Genomic DNA, 24,423 nt, shown 5'->3' on the forward strand with positions numbered 1-24,423 from the left:
ATGATGACAGCAAAGGGGCAGAAGTTTGCAACAAAGAAAATGGAGCTGAGATATTAAAAGGAATGAACAACACTTAACCAAATGCCAAAAGGAACCATGAGAAGAATTCGCCCGGGGTATTCATCTTCCATGGAAACAAAGCAAAAGCAAACAATTAAAATGTTTCAGATTCTTTAGAAGGAAAGAAAGCCAAGTGCTGTTAATGTTTTATTGCTTACCTGCCAAGAACCACGAAAACCAGTTTTTACATTTGTCCTGCCATATGATTTGTAAAATATGGTGATTGGGTTTTTGAATCTCCTAAAGTAGTCCCATCTTCCTGAAGTAATTTAGATGTGGCCGCCTGTAGGTAGGGAGGTCATTTTTCAGTCTAGAGGAATTTTCAGGACCTCTTTGATGGTTCCATGAATGGTCCTGATTTGAAGATATAGATGACAGAACAGGACTGTAATGGAAATGTCTATTTAAGTTTATTTTTCTTGATTTTAATTTTTAAATAATAGAAGGGAAATATTTCAAAGTCAGATAAATCTTGTTTGAATTAACTATGTTCATGTTTCTATGTCACCCCTTAGTTTTCATCTAGGACCCCCAAGTTTGTGATATAGATGAAATGATATCGTTGATACATTTCTCTCTCTCTCTCTCTCTCTGTGTGTGTGTGTGTGTGTGTGTGTGTGTATGTCTGTGACCTCAGGTGTAGAGGGCTGAGTTAATCACCTTCTCAGTTCATGGTTTACCATTTGGTCCAAGCTGGGCTTCTTGTCATTTATCATTCATTCCCATTTTTTTAATTCTCCGCTCCCATTTCTTCCCCTACTTTACACCATGCTATTGTCTTCAATGTGTATAAGTTTTTATTTTTATGTACCTTTGAAAATTATTTGTGTGTTTTTCTTTAGTGTCCATCTGTGATGTATGTTTAAAACAGATGGACACTAACATCCCATTCAGTTTTTCTTGATGTAAACCTGTTTACACTTGTGGTGTCTGTTTCTGACTCGTTATTTCTAATTGCTGCCTGAAATCCCAGAGCTTCTCTACCATGCTTTACTTACCCCCCTGCTCTTCACTGCCATAGGTAATACTGTGATAAACATCCTCCAGCAGGTCCCTTATGGTATACATAATGTATATACCTCTTGGAAGAGGATGCTTATCTGTGAGTTAAATTGTTATGTCATATGAGCTATATATACTTAATTCTCTGGAATGACTGAAAAGTTTACATTTCTTGTAGTGGTTCACATTTCTATCAAGATTGGAATTATACAGCTTTCTGATTTTACCCGACTAATCTGTATAAAATGATACATTGTTTTCATTTGCATTTTTCTGATCACATGCAGGTTGGAGCATCTTTTCATTATTAATTCAATTTTATATTCTTTTTGTCACATTTTTATCTATTGCAGTATAGTTCTGGGGTTTTTGATATCTCAATTAATATATGGAGATGTATTTAACTCTAACAATTTTTGACCTATAAAAACAACAAAATCTGACCAGGTGCAGTAGCTGACGCCTGTAATCCCAGCACTTCGGGAGGCCAAGGTGGGCGGATCACCTGAGGTCAGGAGTTAGAGATCAGCCTGGCCACCATGGTGAAACCCCATCTCTACTAATAATACAAAAATTAGCAGGCCATGATGGCACATGCTTGTAATCCCAGCTACTCTGGAGGCTGAGGCAGAAGAACTGCTTGAACCTGGGAGACAGAGGTTGAAGCACACCAGGATCACACTACTGCACTCCAGCTTGGATGACAGAGCGAGACTGTCAAAAAAAAAAACATCAAAATCCATGGTCCAACTTAATATGTTGTTGGACATATTGTTCATTGTTCTTTTTGTTTTCATTGTGTTAAATAGTATTGCGGTGACCATATGCTGATATATAGCCTTTTTCTTCTTTCAGATTTGTCATTAGGATAAATTCCTAAGAGAAGAATTACTGAGTCAGAGAATGAACCTTTTAATGGCTATTGTTACGTATTGCCAAATTACTTTCTAAAAGCACTATACTCATTTACATTAGGCATCATTTATATGGTGACTCAACTGGTTTTACTCTAACTTCATAATCATTATACATTATCATTTAAACCATTAGTAATGATACATCTTACCTGATTGTTTTTATTTATATTGTTTATTTATAGTTAATATTAATCATTTATTCAGGTCTTCATTTATGAATAGTGTGCTTCTATGAGTGTGATCTATTTGTACCCTTAGTCCATTTTCTGATTACTGTCTTTTGTTAGTTGACTTGAAAGTGAGTTTTTATATGTGGTAGTTTTACCTTGTCTTCAATCCCTGGAAATGAAATTATTCATTTACATCTTCAGATGACAGTCAAAACAAAACACATGATAAAAAAGAGAAGAAGATGGTGGTTCAGAAGCCAAAAGGGACCATGGAATACACTGTAAGTATAACCAAGGTGGTATAAATGTTTGTTAATAGCACTAGATTTAGATAATGCTTTTTCCTGACACATCCTGCTCCTTGGCGGCATTTCTCTTGTGTACTCATTAAATAATGAAGCTTCTTATGACCAGTTTTAGGACATTTCTTTTTCCTCCATATTTTCTCCCCAGTGAATCTGAAATAAACCAGTGATTTGAGAATGTGAGGGTGATCAACATCCGTCACCCTGTTGATCACCAGCATTGCTTAGGCTGATCTGGCTGACGAGGCCTTCTTCCCTCACCACTCCATGTGCATCTCTTTGGAGCCTGGATGAAGAGGATGGGCTTCCCCAATAGAGGAGGACTGTTTTTTGGTCAAGGGTATTCTAACATCTGTGTTGCCCTGTTAGAACCCCCAAACAAACTGATAACTTGAATTATCTTTGATCTAACAGTGACTACCACTTTTAGGTCACCAACCTAGACACCCTTTCTAAGTTCCAAAGCTATGTACTCATTTGCCTACTCAGCATATCCACTTACTCCTCCATGTTTGGTCCTCTTTCAAGAAACAATGACTCCATCATTCCTACATTTATGCAGGCTAGAACTTTATTCTGAACATTTCCATCCCCTTACTCTCCATGTTCATTACAACATTCTGAGATTATCCAGCTAGTCCAGGCCAGATCCCTTTTTTAATATTCTCATAGAATCATGTTGCTTTACATAATTTAACATTATTGATTCATTAGTGTGTTGTTATTTTAATCTCTATCTCACGCTTTAATTTATACATTCGTGAAGAAAGACTAGACCTCTCTTTGTTCACCATTGTATTCCTGGTGACCGGCAGGGTATAGGTCCCCATATTGTTGAGCAATAGGTGAACAATGCTAGGTGTGTGTTCATTACTACATCTCTGCACTGTGTGCCATGTGCTTATCTCTGTCACTGCATCATGAGCTCCTGCAGGCCAGGAGTTGTATCTTATGTATCTTAGGTTTGACACAAAGTATGCACTCAGCTGTAGATCTATTTTAATTCACTATTAATTAGCGCTCTTGAGGAGTGTTCTCTTTGACTTCTAAGAAGAAATTAAGTGCTATTGCTGTTGCTTGGTGTATTTTCCTAATGTGTGCTTATTTTGTAGTTATTATTTGTAAGCAAGGCCAGACCCTATATTAAACAGGTAGAAGGATCTAATTCTTTGCTGGTGTTTCTTTTGGAATGGTAAATCTTATGCAAGCCTCTGCAGAGTCACATTGAAGGTCTCTGGCACAGGCTTTCATGATCAGTACTCTGTGAACACTTCTAGGCATCTTTCTAAAGTTTATAAGCACAGTCATTTTCAGAAAGTATTTATGATGATTGTATTTTATATTACCATTTTCTGAAATATAGTATTGATTCTCATAACTCCTAGAATAGTGCCTTACCTCAAAATAGGCACTTGAAAAGTGTTGGACTCATTTATTATTAATAATAATGTTACTTATAAAGCCATAATCCTTATGATCTGTATGTATTTGTCTAGCAACTTTATTCACATGCCCCTCCAAAGAATTGAGAGGTGGTTTTGCCAGGAGTTACTTCCTACAGTATATACTGAACAGTGAAGTGACAATAAAAAAAGAAAAGTCAACCTCCAGATTAATTAAATACAAACAAGTGATCAAATCAGTAATGCAGGTAGGCCTACCTCTTTGTTTTATGTTATGGAGATTAGTGCTGTTTGGCAACTGATCTTTGTGCTTGTCATTGGAAATAAAAGGTAACTCAATTTTGTGTTTAGGGAACCTGCTAGCACTTACCAGATTGCTTTTATTACTCCTGAACTGTGGATGATCAAGCATTCTGGTTTAGTTTCAGTCATTTAATAATACCAACATTCCTCTTAGGGTCTGTGCCCTAATTCTATATATATGTCTTATCTTTAATAACTACTGATTGTTAAAGTTTTTCTCCCTCTCTGAACCCCCATACAGAGTATGTTTTACATGTTTATTCATAAAAGTATTATATAAATATATAATACAGTATTAAAAATATTTTTAACTTTGTTTTTAATAGAGTTGGTTTTGCCTAGGGTAGAAGTAGTGGCATATGTTGTTTACTTTAGTGATTTAAAAAATTTTACATACTACATTTAATATATACTTTTTCTAGAAAGGCTTTGAGGCTGTTTCAGTGTAATCTGTAACCGTAACCTTTGATTAGTCTGAGACAGTTCATCTAGTAGGTGGACCTTTGATACTGAAAGCAGCTATAGGTTTAATTCTCCTTCTACATCTCTACTCTTTCACCAGTCAACATCTTCCTCCAGCCTCTTCACCTTGTCACATAATTCAAGGCTCATCTGGTGGAGCCAGTTCTGTTTACAAAGAACTTACACCAGTCTTGACCCAGAGTTATCGATGGGAACTTCTCAGTGACTTTCATCAGAGTGACCTCCTACTAGCAAGTCTATCTGGCAACTCTGGTCAAGGAGTTTGTCCTGAGATGTTGACATGACATCAGGGAGCTAACTTTTTTTCTGGGAAGAGCTATTTTTCTATGAAGTTTCTCATCTTCTCACTGTCCTCTATTTCTGTTCCTCTACTATAGAAGGAAAGAAAAGTGTACACCTGGGTCATATGTTCCAAGTTTTATGGATTTAGAGAATAACACTAATTTGACCATAAAAAATTGTGGTTTTAATGATCGTGAACAGTTATTGGTAGCAGATCTGAATTTCTTTTTGATTTTCTTGCTTTCACAGTATTCATTCATCGACTTTGTGTGTACCCTCCATGTATCAAGCAGTGCGCTGAGCCCAGGAGGAAACATTTTGCCACCTTTATGATACAAATCAGCGGTTTATAGTAAAGGAAAATGTCACGCAACTAGACAGAATATCACAAGAGAGAAACTAGCCCCATTTCCCCTGAGTGTAGGGACTGTGTGTATATTGTATTTCTTTTCTTGTTTTAGTCTTTATTATAGTTCATGGACCTTTACTTCATACACCTAAGTTGCATCAAAGTAAAATTAGAAATCTATTAGTTGACAGTGAATTTTGAAAATGAGGACGCCCAGAAATAAATTGCACTTAAGACTTTGCATTAAAATGACTTTATTAAGAATTGACAGTGTATCAACTCTTTCTTCTAGTCTGTCTTGATGAAACTAGTAATCATTTATTCATATTGCAGATAAATTAATAGTATATATCAAAATTAATTTTTTTGCTTTATTGACCCTTATTTGTTTGATTATTCTAGGCTGGAAGCCAGGACACCCTAAACTCCATAGCACTGAAATTTAACATCACTCCCAATAAATTGGTGGAACTGAATAAACTTTTCACACATACTATTGTTCCAGGCCAGGTAATTATACTCTTATTGGATATAGCTCTAGAAAATCTGCATTTATCTTTTATTGCCATTTTCAGTGCCTCACTGTTGTTTGTCAGGGGATTATCATAAGTGATAATGTGCTTTGGTTCAATATTTTCTCTCCCTTATTTTTGTTTGTTTATTTTTTGAGACAGGGTCTCACTCTGTTGCCCAGGCTGGAGTGCAATGACACCATCATGGCTCACTGCAGCTTCAATCCCCCTGGCTCAAGGAATCCTCCCACCTCAGCCTCCCAAGTAGCTGGGATTACGGGTGTGAGCCACTGTATCCAGCTCAACTTTATGATCTTTTCATATTCACAAGATACCTTGGCTACACGTGCTTAAAATCTTTTTTCTAGACTAACATAACAGCATTGCTGTATGGCTAAGACCTTTTAAGACCTCAAATCCTCATTCGCCTATGTGTTGGAGCAAACACGAAATTATTTTCTGAAGGCAGCAGGAAACTTTCACCCTGCCTGTGATCCAGTCTCATTTCCATGTTGAGGTCGCACATTTTCTGGCTGCTGCTAACCTCCCACTACAGTGCAGTCAACTGTTTAAGCACAGGAATTACTCCTTAGATTCGACATTTGGAATGTTCAAACAATGGAACCAAAATCTATGTTACCTAATACTTTTAAGAGTTCATATGCAAAAAAAAATTAATATTCGTGGATAATTGTTTGGGAAAAAATGCCATCCATTCATTACTGTAGTTTAGCTGTATAAGATAAATAAGAGCTGTATACCAAGACCACCAAATTTTAGTCCTTTGTAAATTGCTTTTCACAGAACTCTAAACTTCGGCATTTGCCATTGAGCCATATAGAAGATGTTAGAACAATCCTCCAAAACTGGTTATTGTGTTTATTGTTACTGCATCATAGAGGACAAATAGTTCAGTCTAGGATCTTCATTTGTATGAGATTCCATAGGAGAGTACTTGTACTTCTGAGAAACTGGCTCATTTTTATCTTGTAAAATTGAATTCTGCTAACTAATGATATTGTCTCTTTGCATTAATTGTATGGAAACTCAGAGTCAGATTTATGGCACACTCCTTAACGAGTGGTTAGTAGTTTTGGAGCACATATTTTTAGTAGTAATCAGTCTTCATCTTACATCCCCTTGACTCTTATTTTAATATGTTTTTTATTGTTGTCTCAAATATTTTGTGGATTGAAGTGAGGTTTAAATAACTTAAAACAGAAATATGACTGCAAAGATAGGAGACACTGAATAACAATATTGATCAGTGATCAGTTGTTATGATTAGCTCTGAATTGTTTTATAACATTAAAAGTTGTCATTTCAAGATTATATTTGGCTGGGCACAGTGGCTCATGCCGTTAATCCCAGCACTTTGGAGGCGGAGACATGCGGATCGCTTGAGGTCAGGAGTTCAAGACCACCTGACCAACATGATGAAATATCATTTCTATTAAAAATGCCAAAATTAGCCAGATTTGGTGGTGGGCACTTGTAATCCCAGCTACTTGGGAGGCTGAGGCAGGAGGATCTCTTGAATGTGGGAGGTGGAGGTTGCAGTGAGCTGAGATTGCGCCACTGCACTCCAGCCTGGGCAATAAGAGTGAAACTCCATCTCAAAAACAAACAAAAGATTATATTTGATACATGCCACAACGTAGCATGTCTCATTAAAAGAGTGTTGAATGACAGGATTGTAATAATGTTTTGAGAACCAGAATATTTTGGAGAAGGTTGCTATTCTGTATAATTCTGGGGGGTATTTTTAGTTTTACGTAACCCAGACACTGATGGAAAAGAAAATATTGGGGTCATCGTATTGGTATTAACTTATATAGTTTAGCATATAAGGACCATACTATTTTATAACCCAGAGCCTGCTTGGAGTTAGCAAGCTGGGTTTGTTCCATTTCTACCTGGCACAGATATTAAGTTTAAAAGCCATGCTTCTCTCTCCTCATTTCCCTTATACTATTAGTCTCCTACCATGGAGGGCTCTCCCCTCTCTCCTATCCAATCTCTACTTCTTCAAGGCTTCACTTGGACCCACTTGCTTCTCTTGGCCTTCCCAGAATACTTACTCACCCACCTTGCTCTCCCTTTCTTTTTCTTTTTCTTCTTCTCTTTCTCTTTTATTTCTTCCCCTCCCCTCCCCTTCCCTCTCCTTTTCTTTTCCCTCCCTTCCTCCCTCCCTTCCTAACTTCCTTCTTTCTCTCTTTGCTTTGAGATGGAGTCTCCCTCTGCTGCCCAGACTGCAGTGCAGTGCCACAATCTTGGCTCAATGCAGCCTCTGCCTCCTAGGTTCAAGTGATTCTCCTGCCTCAGCCTCCCTGAGTAGCTGGGACTACAGGCGCGTACCACCACACCCAGCTAATTTTTTTTGTATTTTTAGTAGACGAGGTTTCACCACGTTGGCCAGACTGGTCTCACTCTTGACCTCAGGTTATCTGCCTGCCTCGGCCTTCCAAAGTGTTGGGATTGCAGGCATGAGCCACAGCTCCAAGCCTTGCTTTCCCTTTCTTTTTGAGTTCTTTCAATGTCTACAGGCATGTTTGTACCCTTTGTACTATACATATTCATATGCTGAGTATCATTTCATGGATTAGTCTAAAACACCATAAGTTGCTTATGAGTTCCTTGAAAGCAACCTAGGTTGTAATCATGCACTGAACAAGGTACTGTACAGAGAAAACTTCTCTAAACACTCACTAGTGGTTTGCTTGGTTCCTGGTACTCACCCATCTCTTCTCTCCCATTCTTAGGTCCTTTTTGTGCCAGATGCCAACTCTCCTTCCAGTACCTTAAGGCTGTCATCATCCAGTCCTGGTGCTACTGTTTCTCCTTCATCATCAGATGCAGAATATGATAAACTGCCTGTATGTATATTATGCAGTGAAGTTCATTTTTATTAAAGAGATGTTTTGTGAGTTGTAGAATTCAGCATGTTATTTTCACAACATTGCATCTGAAATTCTCCCTAGATGGTTGAGATTAGGTAATTGGAGAATGCATCCTCTCCAAGGGAAATTTATTCACATTTAGAGTTTCAGATGCAAAAATGGTCAAGCACAGTGGCTCACGCCTGTAGTCCCAGCACTCTGAGACGCTGAGGCAGGAGGACTGCCTGAGCCTGAGAGTTTGAGACTAGCCTGGGCAATATAGTGACAGAAAATATTTTAAAAATTAGCCAGACATGGTGGCTCACACTTATAGTCCTGGCTACTCAGGAGGCTGAGATAGGAGGATCATGAGCCTGGGAAGTTGAGGCTGTGGTGAACCATGATTATACCACTGCACTCTAGCCTAGGTGACAGAGTGAAATCCTGTCTCAAAAAAAAAGGTAAAAATGCATGCCTTTTGTAAAAGTATTAAGTTAAATTCCAAATGACATGAATAGTTTATTTGTATTCTTCCTTTATTTAAAAAAAAATAAAAGAAATTGAATCATGAGTGTAATAAGAATTTTTCCTTTTAGGTTTCCTTCCTTCCTTCCTCCCTCCCTCCATCCCTCCCTTCCTTTTTCTGTTGAGACAGAGTCTCGCTCTGTCACCCAGGCTGGAGTGCAATGGCACAATCTTGGCTCACTGCAACTTCTGCCTCCCAGGTTCAAGCAATTTCCCTGCCTCAGCCTCCCAAGTAGCTGGGATTACAAGCGCCTGCCACTACGTATGGCTAATTTTTGTATTTTTAGTAGCGATGGGGTTTCACTATGTTAGTCAGGCTGGTCTCAAACTTCTGACCTCAGGTGATCCTCAGCCTCCCACCTCAGCCTCCCAAAGTGCTGGGATTATAGGTGTCGGCCACCATGCCTGGCCCATTTAGGTTAGTTTCTAAAGACATTTCATGAGCCAGTTTTATGGGTTCATACATTTGTCTTTGCTTTAAAAAACTTAGTTCGATTTAGATATCTGTTATTACATTTCTGATATTTTTGAAAGACAAAGGACGTTTACCTTATTAATGTTCTATTTAAATAAAAATAGTATACTCATAGGGAATTTATGTGGCTTGATTTATACACATAATTTGTTTGAAAAGTGCTTTTATTTGATTTTGAAATTTTTTGCTTTTACAAGGATGCTGACTTAGCACGAAAGGCCTTAAAACCCATTGAAAGAGTGTTATCATCTACTTCTGAAGAAGATGAGCCAGGTGTGGTGAAATTTTTAAAAATGAATTGTCGATACTTCACCGATGGAAAGGTATATGGCAATGTAATTTGTTTCCTTTCCTTGAAATCTATGAGAAACTAAACAAGGTTATACATCACTGGAACAGAGGTTACATTAAAATATCTTACCCAAAGTATCTATTTTAGATTTGGCAATAATTCATTAGTTTTTCTCTTTTGGATGCCTGCATTTTACTTATTGAGGGAAATGTGATCACTGAGTGGAAATGTGATTCTTTGTGACCTTGGATTTATTGTTTTATCTTTTAGTTTGGGCCTATGAATTGTTAGGGAGACAGTGTAGTATACAGATAACAGCATACGCTAGAGTCAGACTCACTGAATTTAAACTCCACCTCTACCACCCAGTAACTCTGAGACCGGGGGCAAAGTATTTACATGTCTTAAGCTTCCATTTTTCTCATGCATACAATAGGAACAATAAAAAATTTTAACTAATAGAGTATGGTAAGGAAAAGTGATAATTTACATAAAGAATTTAGCACCTACTCTGGCAAATAGTAACCTCTCAACCTGTGTTTGCTGTTGATGACATTAGTATTAACATCTGCTGTATCCTGTTTTTAGTGTTTTAGTTGTTGGTTGTTTTGTGTGTCTTTTTGTTTTTTTGTTTCCACAAAGAACAAATTCAGCTTTTAGTGAGCCTCTGGAGAAGGGACTCTCTTGATAACCAGTGAATTCCAATGGTCATAGCAGACTTCATATTAGTTTTAGATAATAGGAAAAATGTGTTATTGATGTGCACTTACAACTTTTGCAAATAAGAATAAATAATGCTTGACATAAATAACTTTTTTGAAAAACAGCTTTATTGAGATGTGATTCATGTAACATACAGTTCACTCAATTAGAGTATAAAATCCAGTGATTACATAGTTGTGCAACCAACACCACAATCCAGTTTAAAACATCTTTATTACCCAAAAAAGAAACTCCATAACTATTAGTAGTTATTTCCCATCTCACACTCCCCACCCTATCCTTTCCCCTTACCTGCCACCCGCATCTCCATGAGGCAATCTCTTACCTACTTTGAGTCTTTCTATATTTGCCTATTCTGGATATTTTATTATTCCTCCTATCTAACTATAAGTAAATGTCCTTTGACCAATATCTATCTCCTCATTCTTCTCTTTCCCGTAACCACCCACGCCTATTTTTTTTTTTTTTTTTTTTTTGAGATGGAGTTTCACTCTTGTCACCCAGGCTGGAATGCAATGGCAAGATCTCTGCTCACTGCAGCCTATGCCTCCCGGGTTCAAGTTATTCTCCTCTCTCAGCCTCCTGAGTAGCTGGGGACTACAGGCATGTGCCACCACACCAAGCTAATTTTATAGTTTTAGTTGAGACAGGGTTTCATCATTTTGGCCAGACTAGTCTCGGACTCCTGACCTCAGGTGATCTACCTGTCTTGCCTCCCAAAGTGCTGGGATTACAGGTGTGAGCCACTGCACCCGGCTCACCCACACCTCTTGGTCATTAGCATTCTACTCTCTACTTATATGAGATCAGGTTTTTCAGATTTCATATATGAGTGAGATCATGCAGTATTTACCTTTGTGTGTTTGGCTTATGTCGTTTAACATAATGTTCTCCAGGTTCATCCATGTTGTCACAAATGACAGGATTTCATTCTCTTATGGCTGAATAATGTGTGTATATATAGCACATTTTCTTTGTTCATCTATTGATGGATGCTTAGGTTGTTTTCATATCTTGGCTATTGTGAATAGTGCGGCAAATAAACATGCAAGTGCAGGTATCTCTTTGAAACATGATTTCATTTTCTTTGGATATATTTCCAGTGATGGTATTGCTGGATCTACAGACTTTTTACTAAGATAATCACTAGACTCATTAAAAGTACCAAAATAAATTATTTGTCTAAAGGAAGTTATCTGTATCCTGCTGTTCATCATAGATAATATCCCTGTGGCCATTAAGGTCTGTTTTATAATTTGAGCAAGTTTCAGACTTTAAAGTCTTCACCAAGCTACAACTTTTTGCTTTTAATCTCTGTAGGTCAGCTGTATTCACTCTGGCTACAAAAGTTTCATATTCCTATTTATGTTCACTTTTTTTTGGATGTGGGCTTTCTAAATATTTTAAAGAAAAATATTGGGACTATTCTTTGGTACTATGACTCTGAAACAGCTATTCCCTTAGCACAGAACTGTGCACTTGTTAGACATAGGGTGAAGACTTGTAGAGTGAATCCTAAAGCCCTGTATTCTCAATCTGGAAGGTACTCAGACTGCCCATCCCATTTTGCAGACAGAGAAACTAGAAAATCTAGGAAGTCTGAGACATGCACGTGAGAACTGGGATCACTCCAGAGCTGTGCTGTTGCAGCAGCTGTGCTAGAACCAGGCTCAGTCGGTTGCCTTAGTGAGCCACACCACCTCTCTCTCTCTGCCTCACCACTAGCATTGCATTTCTTCAGCCTGTTTTTCTGGTCCTCATGGAGGGGATGTAATTGTCACATAGGATACCGTAGTTCACAAAGTCCATGGAATGGACGTATGAGTTAAAGCTTCTGTGGTAGTTGCTGAAAGCATTTCTGCCTGAAGTGATTCTGTCCTGTTGCTTTCTCCTGCAGGGTGTGGTTGGCGGTGTCATGATTGTCACTCCTAACAACATCATGTTTGACCCTCATAAGTCCGATCCTCTGGTTATTGAAAATGGGTGTGAGGAGTATGGCCTCATATGCCCCATGGAAGAGGTTGTTTCCATTGCTCTCTACAACGACATTTCTCACATGAAGATCAAAGATGCCTTGCCATCGTAAGACATTTTTTTGTTTACCACGATGAAAGGGGTGTTGAGAGAATTAAATGTACCTTAAAAATGAGAGCATTTGCATGATTGAGGGATTGTGTAGAAGGAATTTTGAAGGTGGAAGATTTGTGCACTTAAGACAATGAGAAAAATGAGAAGAAATGAAAAGAATAAAGTCAATGATGGGAAAAGTTGAACATGTAAAGATTAAAGGAGAAAAACAAAGAAGCCAGCATGTAAAAATAGTATTTGTTTGGCTTATTTTTCTAAAAAGCAGTGCATGTTCTTAATGAAATTGTGAAGAAATGGCATTTCTCTCAAAAAAGTTTATCCAATTACCAATAAGAGAATAATGTTTTCTTCTGGATTTAATTAAGGAGAGTTGTGTTTGTCTTTGTTTAACTTCTAAGAAAGGCGGTCTCCCTGCCTCATGTCCTCCCTCAGTCCTGCTTGGAGAGAGGTTTGGGTGAACAGTGTAGTGGTAGCCACCTTCTCATGCTGTGAAGAGGGAGTAAGACCAGTTTGCTTTTTCTCTCAGATATAGATGAATATAACTTCAATCCTGATAACTTTTGCCTTATCATGCTGGATTTATTATAAAAAAGAAAGGGAAGTTCCCCAGGAAAAACAGAGTTAAGAAAGAGCTCAGAGAATCAATTTACTTATACAGATAATCTGATTTTTACTGTCTTTTTGCCCTAGTGTGTCTGTTTCTCTATAAAAACCAGCAGTAAAAATCTTTAAAAACCTTCAGTGATGGAAAGGTACAGGCAAAGCAGTAGGTCCTAACAGTACAAAGGGAAACTAGCCCTTGGGGATCATATGAAAAAAAAAAAAGGAAGGTTACTAGGGAACTAACCCAGACACAAAATCCCTGGGGGTTTATGCCAGGAGATTCCCCTGGACTCCTACAGCCAATAGAATCTGGTCCACTCAGCCCTTCTCCAATCCCAAGCCACTGAAGATACCACCAGAGCATGGTCACTAAAATAGTTTCCAACTTTTGCTGTCAGAAATATCTGAATGGGTGGCCAAAACAAATAGGGGCATTCCTTGCTGAAATATGGCTCCTAATGAAGTAATACCATTGCACATCTTCAGCCTAGGATATTATGTATTCTCTTTAATGATATAAAAATTAATCTCAATGTGAGATTATGTTTAATGATCTAGATTACAAGGTATAATGCCATGATTACAGGAAAAGAGCAGAGTTAAGAATTGGCTCCTAATTTGTTGAAATTATTTCAGGGTTGCACATTCATTCCTGCCTTGGATGCAGGTATATAAAGGATGTCTAGTCTAATGAACAAGAATGTGTGAGAATCAGTGTGAAATGAACTTTGTATTGTCTTCAGAATTTCACAAATTGTTTAAAAGTTAAAAATTTCTTAAAACGTCTTTATTACCAAAAGTTTAATGATAAAACAATAAGTGCAAATTATCCAGTGGCAATGTGCAATAGTTTTTAAAAGTGGATGGGGTAAAACCCCTACATCCTCACCTTCATGGGGGATGTGTTAGAGAGAGAGAGAAAGAGAGAGCTATAAAATGTAGGACATTTTATAGCTCCAGCTGTCACAGCAAGGAGGAAGGGAACAACTGAAAGTATTATTAATCATCATTAGGTACCTGGTTAAGTCTAGAAAACATTGATTAACAAAAAGCTAGTTGGCATCATTATGTACTTTGCTCCAAAGTGCTTGGCAGCTGCACTGCAAAAAAAGCAGATGTTGAAATTAATCTCAAATAGAGAATTGGCAGTTTGGATTCAAAGAAGAAAGGGGTAGACAAAGTAATCTAGAAAGCTAATTAGAGTGCAGTTGAAGGTATTTGTGTGGGGGTCGAGCTAGGTGGATAAGGGGCTTGGATGTTTAGGGAAGAAAGTTTTGCTTATTAATCAAGTATGTGGAAAGTTGGGTTTCTTTGTTGCAGGACTTGATGCAGCCTTTAATATGCCAAATTAAGTTTTGAATTCCAATAGGGAGATTATGCTACATTTCTAGGATGAAAGCATTTTTAACATCTCCTGGGATGCTAGTGTTGGGTAGAACATTTTGTGTATGCAAGTTCTGCAGAACAGAGATTCTGTCACAGTTGTATTTCAGAGTATAGCACTTAGGGGCTCAATGAATGCTTATTAAATTGAAATGAATTATAAATTATGAAGGCTTTTTAAAGCATTTGTTGGAGCCAAACAATTATGTAGGCTTTTTTTTTTCTGTTGGAAAAAGCATGAACCTTTCATGCAGATGATTTATAAAATCACTTTGGGGAGACAGTCCTTTGGATCTTCAGAACTGCCTGGCACTTTGTTGCTTTATTGTCATAACCATTTATTTCAAAACCAAAATAGCAGAAAAGGTTTATCTGAAGATGATCTGACCTTTTTAGAAAATATTGTTATTTCTGAAATTGAAATGTTATTCTTTAAAAGGGTTTTTTATATTTCTGCATTTCAACCCAGTAATGGTACTACCAATAGTAAGTGGATGGGTTTACTTACTCAAGGTATTTCTGAGCATATCTTTTTCTTACACATATTTTAAATTATTACTATTTTTATTTATTTCCAACTTTTATTTAAAGTTCAGGGGTACATTTAAAGGATATAGAGGTTTGTTACATAGGCATGTGCTCCGCTCTAGTCATATTTTTTAAAGTATATTCCTTGATCATGTATTTTACACTTGGGAGAACATGTTTAATCAATATTTGTGTGTCATTTCAATCTGGGTAGTAAAGCATCTGTTATTAAGGAAAACGAATTGATTGCATCCCAGGACAATATGTTTTAGCTGATAAATGAGCTGCACAATTGCTGTAAAGTAAAGCAATATTATTATAAAATTAAAGAAATGTTTACTTAAGAAATGTAGGTATTATACATAAGAGCTTTTTTGGTAAGATTTACTTTTCTATAAATTTTTAAATTATAAAATGGAGCAACTGCCATATACCCACAATAATAGTGGAAGCATCCTCTTGCATCTCCTTTGGGGGTAGAGGGTGATCAGTGATTAGAAGCATCAGATCCAAAGCCATAAAACCCAGAATCAGAGTTCAAGGTCAGTAAATTTATATGAAGCAATTGTGTAGCTACTAAGTCAATGAGACTTTCATAATTAATGTAGTTCTTTTCTATACTATTTTATAAAAAGGAAAAGTTGCATGTTTAAGGAATTTTAGACATTGGTACTAAAATATTTCCTCCCCTTCATCCTTTCCTTCATGAAAGTCAGAAACATTATTTCATATTTAGAATTCTTATGAGTGGCATCTTCATGTTCATGTGTAACTTCCAAATCCATCATGTGCTTCCAGTAGGACATCCATCTCTCATGGTTCATTCTTTCACCATTTCCTTTAGTTGGCTTATGTTTCATTTTGAAATCAATTTCTTGATTTTATTTTTTTTATTCTGAAATCATTTAAGCATAGATTTAAGTTGTGGCATATTTATGTGTTGATTTTTGGTTGGGTTTCTGTTTTGTTTTTTGCCTTTCCTCCATTTTGTTTTTGGTTTTATTTTTAACATTCCATGTGCACCCATCATTTCTCCCCCAACAGTGACCTACCTCAGGATCTTTGTCCTCTGTACAGGCCTGGAGAATGGGAAGACCTGGCATCAGAAAAGGATATCAACCCATTCAGTAAGTTCAAATCTATCAATAAGGAAAAACGACAGCAGAATGGAGAAAGAAGCATGACTTTGGATCCCAAACCAACAGGACCTTTGGAGAAGTCCACAGAACCTACACCTACAAAGCCCTCAGGTGGCTCTGTGTCAGAGAAATTAAAGAAACTAGAATCCTCTAGGGAGACATCCAGTAGCTCTCCCACAGTGACTATGCTCAGCAAGGAGCCTTCGGACACTTCTGCTGCATTTGAACTTACAGCCAAAGAAAACTCCTTTCTAGGGGAAGATGAGGACTTTGTTGACTTGGAAGAACTTTCTTCTCAGACTGATGGTGGAATGGACAAAAAAGACACCTTGAAGGAGTGCCTTTCTCTTGACCCAGAAGAACGAAAGAAGGCTGAGTTACAAATTAATAATTCTGCCATGGAAATGCAGGTGCAGTCAGCCCTACACTTTTTGGGAACAGAGAATGATGTTGAACTGAAAAGAGCACTAGATTTAGAAACCTGTGAAAAGCAAGATATAATGCCAGAAGTGGACAAGCAGTCTGGTTCACCAGAAAGCCAAGTAGAAAACACACTGAACATACATGAAGATCTAGATAAAGTTAAACTCATTGAATATTACCTAAATAAAAGCAAAGAAGGGTCACAGGTATCTGAAAATTTGCAGAAAACAGAATTAAGTGATGGAAAAAGTTTTGAACCAGGGGGAATAGACATTACCCTTAGTAGTTCTCTTTCTCAGACAGGTGATCTCCTAACTGAGGGCAATAAAGAGCCAGATAAGACCTGGGTGAAAGAGAGAGAGCCCCTCCTGGTAAAACTAAACTCTTCTACAGAAGAAAATGTGATTAAAGAGGCTCTAGACTCCTCATTGAAATCTACTCTGGACAACAGCTGTCAAGGTGCACAAATGGATAATAAATCTGAAGTTCAGTTGTGGCTGTTAAAGAGAATTCAGGTGCCCATTGAAGGTAAGCTGTTTTTCATTAATGCCTTTATATTCTGTTGCATGATTGTGTTTCTAAAATTTGCACATGTAATACCCAAATTGGTACAGTTATTTGAAAACAATGTTTTCTCAACAGAGTTTATCTTTGCTGCTAAAAATAATAATTGGCAAGAACATTTATAAGGTGTGATATCTATTTTGGAACTTGAACTATGACAGATCTCTAGATACTTACTTCAAAAGTAGTATACCTTTAATCTTTCAAGTTATTTTTCTTTTTTACCATTATTTTCTAAATCTAGAGGAGCTTAAACTGTTTTTGAAGAGATCTCAATTCTAAACTGAATTGCATTATAACTGGTTCTCTGTAGCATTCATTAACATGTATTCCTGTGAATTCTCCCAATTCTCCATTATTTGCTATTCTGTTGGTTTTTATACGTATTTTCAGTATGTAGCAACTCATGGGATGTAATTCAGCCTGAAACAGCCAAGGCTTTGCCTTTTTGTGCTAAAGAAGACTTGAAAAATGTATTAGTCCTGATATTATGTAGTTTTAGTATGTTTCTGCAATGTTTTGACCAAGAGAGGATCACTATTCATTTTAAGTTGAAAAGTTCTGCTATTACCAATATTGTCAGTATTGAGGAAGAGTTGTTTCATGTGTGATTCAGATATACTTCCTTCAAAAGAAGAAAAAAGCAAGACCCCACCCATGTTCCTGTGCATCAAAGTGGGAAAACCAATGAGAAAATCCTTTGCCACTCACACTGCAGCCATGGTCCAGCAGTACGGCAAACGAAGGAAGCAGCCAGAGTACTGGTTTGCTGTTCCCCGGGAGAGGTGAGTATGGGCTACGATAGAAAGTCTGTGGGTTTGCTAGATTTGGATTGCATTTTGAGATTCTTTATCTTAAAATACTTAATTTTCTTCTCGAATAAGAGCTTTCTTTGCATTGTAGATTTTAGAATTCTAGAAGGAATTAATTTATTTATCTGAGATAGAGTTTCACTCTTGTTGCCTAGGCTGGAGTGCAATGGTGTGATCTCTGCTCACCGCAACCTCCACTTCCCAGGTTCAAGTGATTCTCGTGCCTCAGCCTCCCAAGTTAGCAGGGGTTACTGGCATGCACCACCATGCCCGTTGTTTTTCGTAGAGGCGGAGTTTCTCCATGTTGGTCAGGCTGGTCTCGAACTCGCAACCTCAGGTGATCCGCCTGCCTTGGCCTCCCAAAGGATGTTATTTAAAGTGGCTTTCTGCTAAAGGGTGGTTTTAATATAACAAATATGGAGTTATCATAGATACTGTGTCCTGAACTGCTTTCATAACTTTCTACCCAGTTGATTTTTAAATGAAAGAAGAATTTGATATTCTCAAATACCAGTAATTAGAAGTGCCCTTCCATTGAGGATAAAGGAATACTGTGGAGCAGATCCAAACGCCTCTTAAGTGCAATAAAGAGGCAGGATTATAATTTTTCAAGTGCTTACAATTCTAGGGAATGAAAGATTTGTTGGCCTTATGGAGGAAATATCTGTAGCTCAGCAGCATAAGAAATGTGATACTCTGGATAGGTTCAAGGGGCTGTATACCCCTAGAAAAAAATTATATTTTTAAATCATCAAAGAAGATATCTTATTGGTTATGTGGTGGTCTAGCATAGGAGGGATAGTGGCATAGAAATTCTTCAGCAGTATCACTGAGGATGTCTTCATAATAAAAATAATTAGGGAATATTCTTTTTAGGAAACAATTAAATGCTTTTCTTTTATATATGTGGTAGAATAAAAATGTCTTTATAAAGTCCTTGAAGTTCATTTTCAATAGTTACAGAACCATGCATCTTCATCTAGGTAGACCTTTTGGTTAAACACACCTGCCAAGGACAAATACACTCAGCAAGCTTTCTAGCATGAATTCTCAGTAAACAAAATTAAATTCTAAGCATGGGTGCACCTTCTGGCTGATTATTACCTAGAATGATAATTCTCATCAGAAGAGTTGTCTTATTTTAATAAATTATATGTTAATGTGAAAAATAATAGGCTTTTTGTTAATGAATTTGCTAATAGCTTTTCCCTGTCTTAGACACAAACCCATGTTAACACAGACATTAAACATAACTTGTTTTGCATTAATGTAATATATTCCTTCACCTGTGCCTGCAGCCCCCACAGTATCTCCTGGAAACTTCAGGGATGTCGAGGAGAATGGGGAGAAAATGTGTGTCTTTTGTTATTATTTTTAAATATTCAATAGAAGCAGTGTAGATTTCTGAAGCTTTGTTAAAATTGAAGTCCTAGAATTAGAATTTCACAGCTGAATAATACCTAAGAGATTTAGGCCCGTTCTTGTATTTCTAGGAGAGGAAAACAAAGCGCAGAAATTTTCAGTCACATTGTGGGTTGTGTAGAGTTGCATCATCTATCAGAAAAAATTACCTATCATATATATCACTTTTTCTCTGGGAAAATGTATTGTTTATAATATAAGAAATTTGTGTTTTTTTCAATCGTGTTATCTTTAATGGGACTATCCACACCAAGGACTCTTGTAGAATAATTTAAGCAATCCCACACATGTAATTATTTTACTGTTGGTTTTAAACCCAGGAAAAAACTTTAATGCTAAAACAGTTCCTCTCTTTGACTTTTTTATACCACTTCAAGTGGTTTTTGTGAGCTTTTAAAAGTAGGTCACTTGTGGGATTCTATTATATTGTATTGTATAGTGTCCATTACTTGTTTATCTCTGGGTAGCAAATAGCCTGAAATACTTAGTTTTCTTTCTTGAACTAATTATGACTCAACCAAAGATTTTCTTGGAGGCATTGTATTATACTGTGTTAATGACAATAGATTTTTTGTGTAGATGTTAGGACATTTTTTGTGGCAATTACTGCTTCATATATTTTCATGTCTACATTTTAGTTTAAGTTGGGGGAACCCACATTTTAGTTTAAGTTGGGGGAAGATGAATCAGTCCCATGGTTAATTCTCATCCAGACCTCCATAATATGAAGTGTTTATTTTTGTTTCTAATTCATGGAAATCTTCAGGACTTAAATCTCAACAGAAGTCCTGAAGTGGGAGCTAAGAAGTGCCATGCATAGCTTTTGTCACTTCAGTTATAATTTCTGGATTCCCTCGCTACAGCAAACTGAATGTTTCTACTTGCCTTTCTGTTTAATGGATCCATGCATCCATTGGAGTTTCAGTTGCAGAGTGAAGCCACCCTAGGAGTGGATTACAGTGTCCTTTTCATAGACCTTACAGATGTGACGACTTGTTCTGTTTAGGCAGGTCTCTTTGACTTATCCACTACTTTGAAGCTCCTTGTCACAGGAAAATTAAATTTTGATGGTGAACTTCACAAATGTATGTTTCACTATTTCTCTCTGTTGTTCCTAATACTTTTTAAAAATGATTACCTTTTCCTTTATTGTTATTACTACTAAAAAGTTAATGACCAAATCGCTCCTTCTTGGTTTAGAATGTACCCTGTGACTTTCCCAACAACATCATTGAATGAATAATCTACCAAGTAAGACCATGGAGAGGGTGAGGCAGGTAGGGGCAGAGGGTGGTAAGGACAGCAATGATGGAAACCTTTCATAGTCTCTGTTAATCTCCTTTGTTTTGGGTGGGTGTTTTTTCTGTAGCAATTCTTATTAAATTTTAGATACTAGAAAGTAAAGATGTGAGGTAATTAAAAATTGCCTAAATACGTAATAGTTTTATTTACCTTGGTAGAAGCTGGTAGAAGATCTAAGATCTCCATGAATCCAGGAAAGCCAGCAGTTTCTTCTTGCACACCTGTAGACTACGACTTGAAACATACTCAGGTTCACTGGGAATTAAATACTTGTCAACCTTATGTACCCCCTGTCTCCATTGCAGCTTGCAAAATCAGGTACTTCTCTTGAGACAGCTGAAGATAACAGTGGTGTGCTGGGGAGATTTACAGTTTCCACAACTCCTCGTATAAACCTGGGAGATGGCTGGGCACAGTGGCTCAGGCCTGTAATCCCAGCACTTTGGGAGGCTGAGGCGGGTGGATCACAAGGTTAGGAGTTCAAGACCAGCCTGGCCAATATGGTAAAACCCCATCTCTGCTAAAAATAGAAAAATTAACCCGATGTGGTGGTGGGCATCTGTAGTCCCAGCTACTTGGGAGGCTGAGGCAGGAGAAGCACCTGAACCTGGGAGGTAGAGGTTGCAGTGAGCTGAGATCACAGCACTGCACTCCAGCCTGGGTGACAGCAATACTCCATCAGAAAGAAAGAAAGAGGGAGAGAGGCAGTGGGGGGGAAGAAGAGGATAAGAGAAGAGAAGAGAGGGGAGAGAGAAGAAGAGGAGAAGAGAAGAGAAGAGAGGGGAGAGAGAAGAAGAGGAGAAGAGAAGAGAAGAAAGGGGAGGGGAGGGGAGGGGAGAAAGCAAGCCTGGGAGATTCTGGCTCTTCCTGCTTTCACTCTTGGTGCTAGTTTAAACATGAGGACAATGTTCCACCAAATTGTAATCATCTAGTACAAAATTTCTCAACCTTGACACTGTTGACATTTTGGACTACATAGTTTGTTGTGTGGTGGAGGGGTGTGAATTGTAGGTATGTTTAACAACCTCCATGGCCTCTTCCTGCTATCTGCTAACAGTATCTCAGACCTTGCCAAAATGGAGGACAAAATTTCTTCACATGGAGAACCACTGGTCAAGTACTAGGCCCGGGCCTATGTAGCATTCTGAAAGTGGGATTGTAAGCCACCATAGCTAAATAATTTAGAGATATGACTACTGTCCCCTCTCCTGGAAGAGGTGTGGAGTCTTGGGCTGAAATAATGAGTCCCAGAACCAGGCAGATGTGAATGGGAACCCCCAGAAGTGTCAGCTCTTGAATGAGAAACTTTATCCCCTTGTACTGTAATTTCTTAATTTAAAAAATAGATCAATAAGAACAATATGAAGTTTACAGTTTGTTGCAGAAGGTAACTTACACATTCATCATCAGAGACAAGGAGATGGCAGAAAAACTGAAGCAGTCCTTGACTCCTGGTTTGGCAGCGAAGGAGCTGAATTGAACCAGACACACTTATTTAGACGGTATTCACCCATTTCCCATTTGCACCAAGAATACTGCACTGGCAGTGAGCTGTACTTTTCTTTTCCTAAGTGGGAAATGGGATAAAATATTTAAAAATTTAAAAATATAGATCACCATAAGTAATAAGTAATTATATCACATTTGAAAAAAATAATTATTGAGTGCATTATTTCCTGGTAGGCACTTTTTTAACCTAGTTCTAGGTAAATAAGACTGGGACCCTATCTATGAAAAGTGACTGAAAATTGTTCTTAACACTTTGTAGAGACTTAATATTCCATGAGTTTGGATACTGTTTTATATTTTGAAAACCGCAACTGTCTTTCCCCATTCTCTTTCTTAATGCTAACAGATTGCCCTTGATTAGAAAGAACCAATAATTCTTGTCTAATGTAAAACTCTTCCCTTTTTTCCAATTATTTATGGCCTTTTAATCTCTGAAATGTTTTATAATAAATAATTCTATCTTATCCAGCTTTTAAAATAAATAAGATGGAAATGGTATTAAATAGCAGGAATTATGTAGAGTTTGTCAAGCCATGCATAAATGTTTAATCCAAACTCTTTAAATTGGTTAGTGTGATTTATATACTAAGTAAACTAATAAGAGAGAGGAAGGGTGAAAAGGTGAGGGAAAGCTCATGGGGTTTACATTTTTATTTTTGTTTAACTTTAAAAAATTATACTGGCACTTTGGGAGGCCGAGGCGGGTGGATCATGAGGTCAAGAGATCAAGACCATCTTCGTCAACATGGTGAGACCCCGTCTCTACTAAAGATACAAAAAATTAGCTGGGCCTGGTGGCGCGTGCCTGTAATCCCAGCTACTTGGGAGGCTGAGGCAGGAGAATTGCCTGAACCCAGGAGGCGGAGGTTGTGGTGAGCCGAGATTGCACCATTGCACTCCAGCCTGGGTCACAAGAGCGAAACTCCGTCTCAAAAAAAAAAAAAATTATGCTGATATAACTTTAGTGACACTGGAACATACAGAAAAGTCAAAAGGAGATGGGGAAAGAATCTATTTTGTAATCGGCCTTTTTTCCACTCAATATGCTGTGTACATTTTCCACATCATATGCTGTATTAAGCCATTCTTGGGTTACTATAAAGAAATACTCGACACTGGTTAATTTATTATGAAAAAAGGTTGAACTGGTTCACAGTTCTGCAGGCTGCACAGGAAGCATAGTGCTGGCCATCTGCTTCTGTTAAAGCCTCAGGAAGCTTACAAAACCAAGGCAGAAGATAAAGACCGTGCAGGCCTCTTACATGGCAGGAGTGGAAATGAGAGAGTGGGGGAGGGGGGCGTTGATACACACTTTTAAACAACCAGATCTTGGGAGAACTCACTACAGCGAGGACAGTACCAAGTGATGAGGGACCTGCCCCCGTGACCCAAACACCTCCTACCAACCCTCACCTCCAACATTAGGAATTACGTATCTTTTTTTTTTTTGAACTATATACATACATATTTTGCTATATATACACATATATCTATATATCTATATAGATATATTTTTTTTACTATATATATATTTTATTGTATTTTAGGTTCTGGGGTACATGTGCAGATCATGCAGCGTTGTTGCATAGGTACATACATGGCAAGGTGGTTTGCTGCTTCCACCCCTCCATCATCTATACCTGGCATTTCTCCCCACGTTATCCCTCCCGACTCTCCCCACCCCCTGCTATCCCTCCCCTACCCCCCCACAACTGACCCCAGTGTGTGACACTCCCCTCCCTGTGTCCATGTGTTCTCATTGTTCAGCACCCGCCTATGAGTGAGAACATGCAGTGTTTGATTTTCTGTTCTTGAGGGATTACATTTCAACCTGAAATATGGCAGGGCCACAGATCTCAACCATGTCATATGCTGTGTTATTTTATATATATAAACCATAAAGTTAGTACCACCATTATGTTTTCTGATTGATTTAATCATGTACTTACTTTGGATATTAGGTTCTTTTG

At 37.7% G+C, this 24,423-nt stretch overlaps 1 protein-coding gene across 15 annotated transcripts in view; it reads left to right on the plus strand.

Moving 5' to 3' along the window:
• The window catches only part of NCOA7 (nuclear receptor coactivator 7), a 158,354-nt gene that overhangs the window by 90,058 nt on the left and 43,873 nt on the right, over positions 1–24,423 (plus strand). For 5 of the 15 annotated variants that reach the window (XM_054254413.2, XM_017971373.4, XM_008994993.5 and 2 more), the window contains 7 exons: positions 2,351–2,430; positions 5,677–5,784; positions 8,549–8,662; positions 9,863–9,988; positions 12,578–12,762; positions 16,327–17,372; positions 18,025–18,193. In XM_054254413.2, the coding sequence (XP_054110388.2) occupies positions 2,351–2,430; positions 5,677–5,784; positions 8,549–8,662; positions 9,863–9,988; positions 12,578–12,762; positions 16,327–17,372; positions 18,025–18,193 (1,828 nt within the window). The remainder of the gene's footprint in view (positions 1–2,350; positions 2,431–5,676; positions 5,785–8,548; positions 8,663–9,862; positions 9,989–12,577; positions 12,763–16,326; positions 17,373–18,024; positions 18,194–24,423) is intronic. The other 10 variants (XM_054254414.2, XM_035296628.3, XM_078370056.1 and 7 more) reach the window with 3 other exon arrangements.

The sequence above is a fragment of the Callithrix jacchus genome, chromosome 4, assembly GCF_049354715.1.
Source record: "Callithrix jacchus isolate 240 chromosome 4, calJac240_pri, whole genome shotgun sequence".
NCBI classification, from domain to species: domain Eukaryota; kingdom Metazoa; phylum Chordata; class Mammalia; order Primates; family Cebidae; genus Callithrix; species Callithrix jacchus.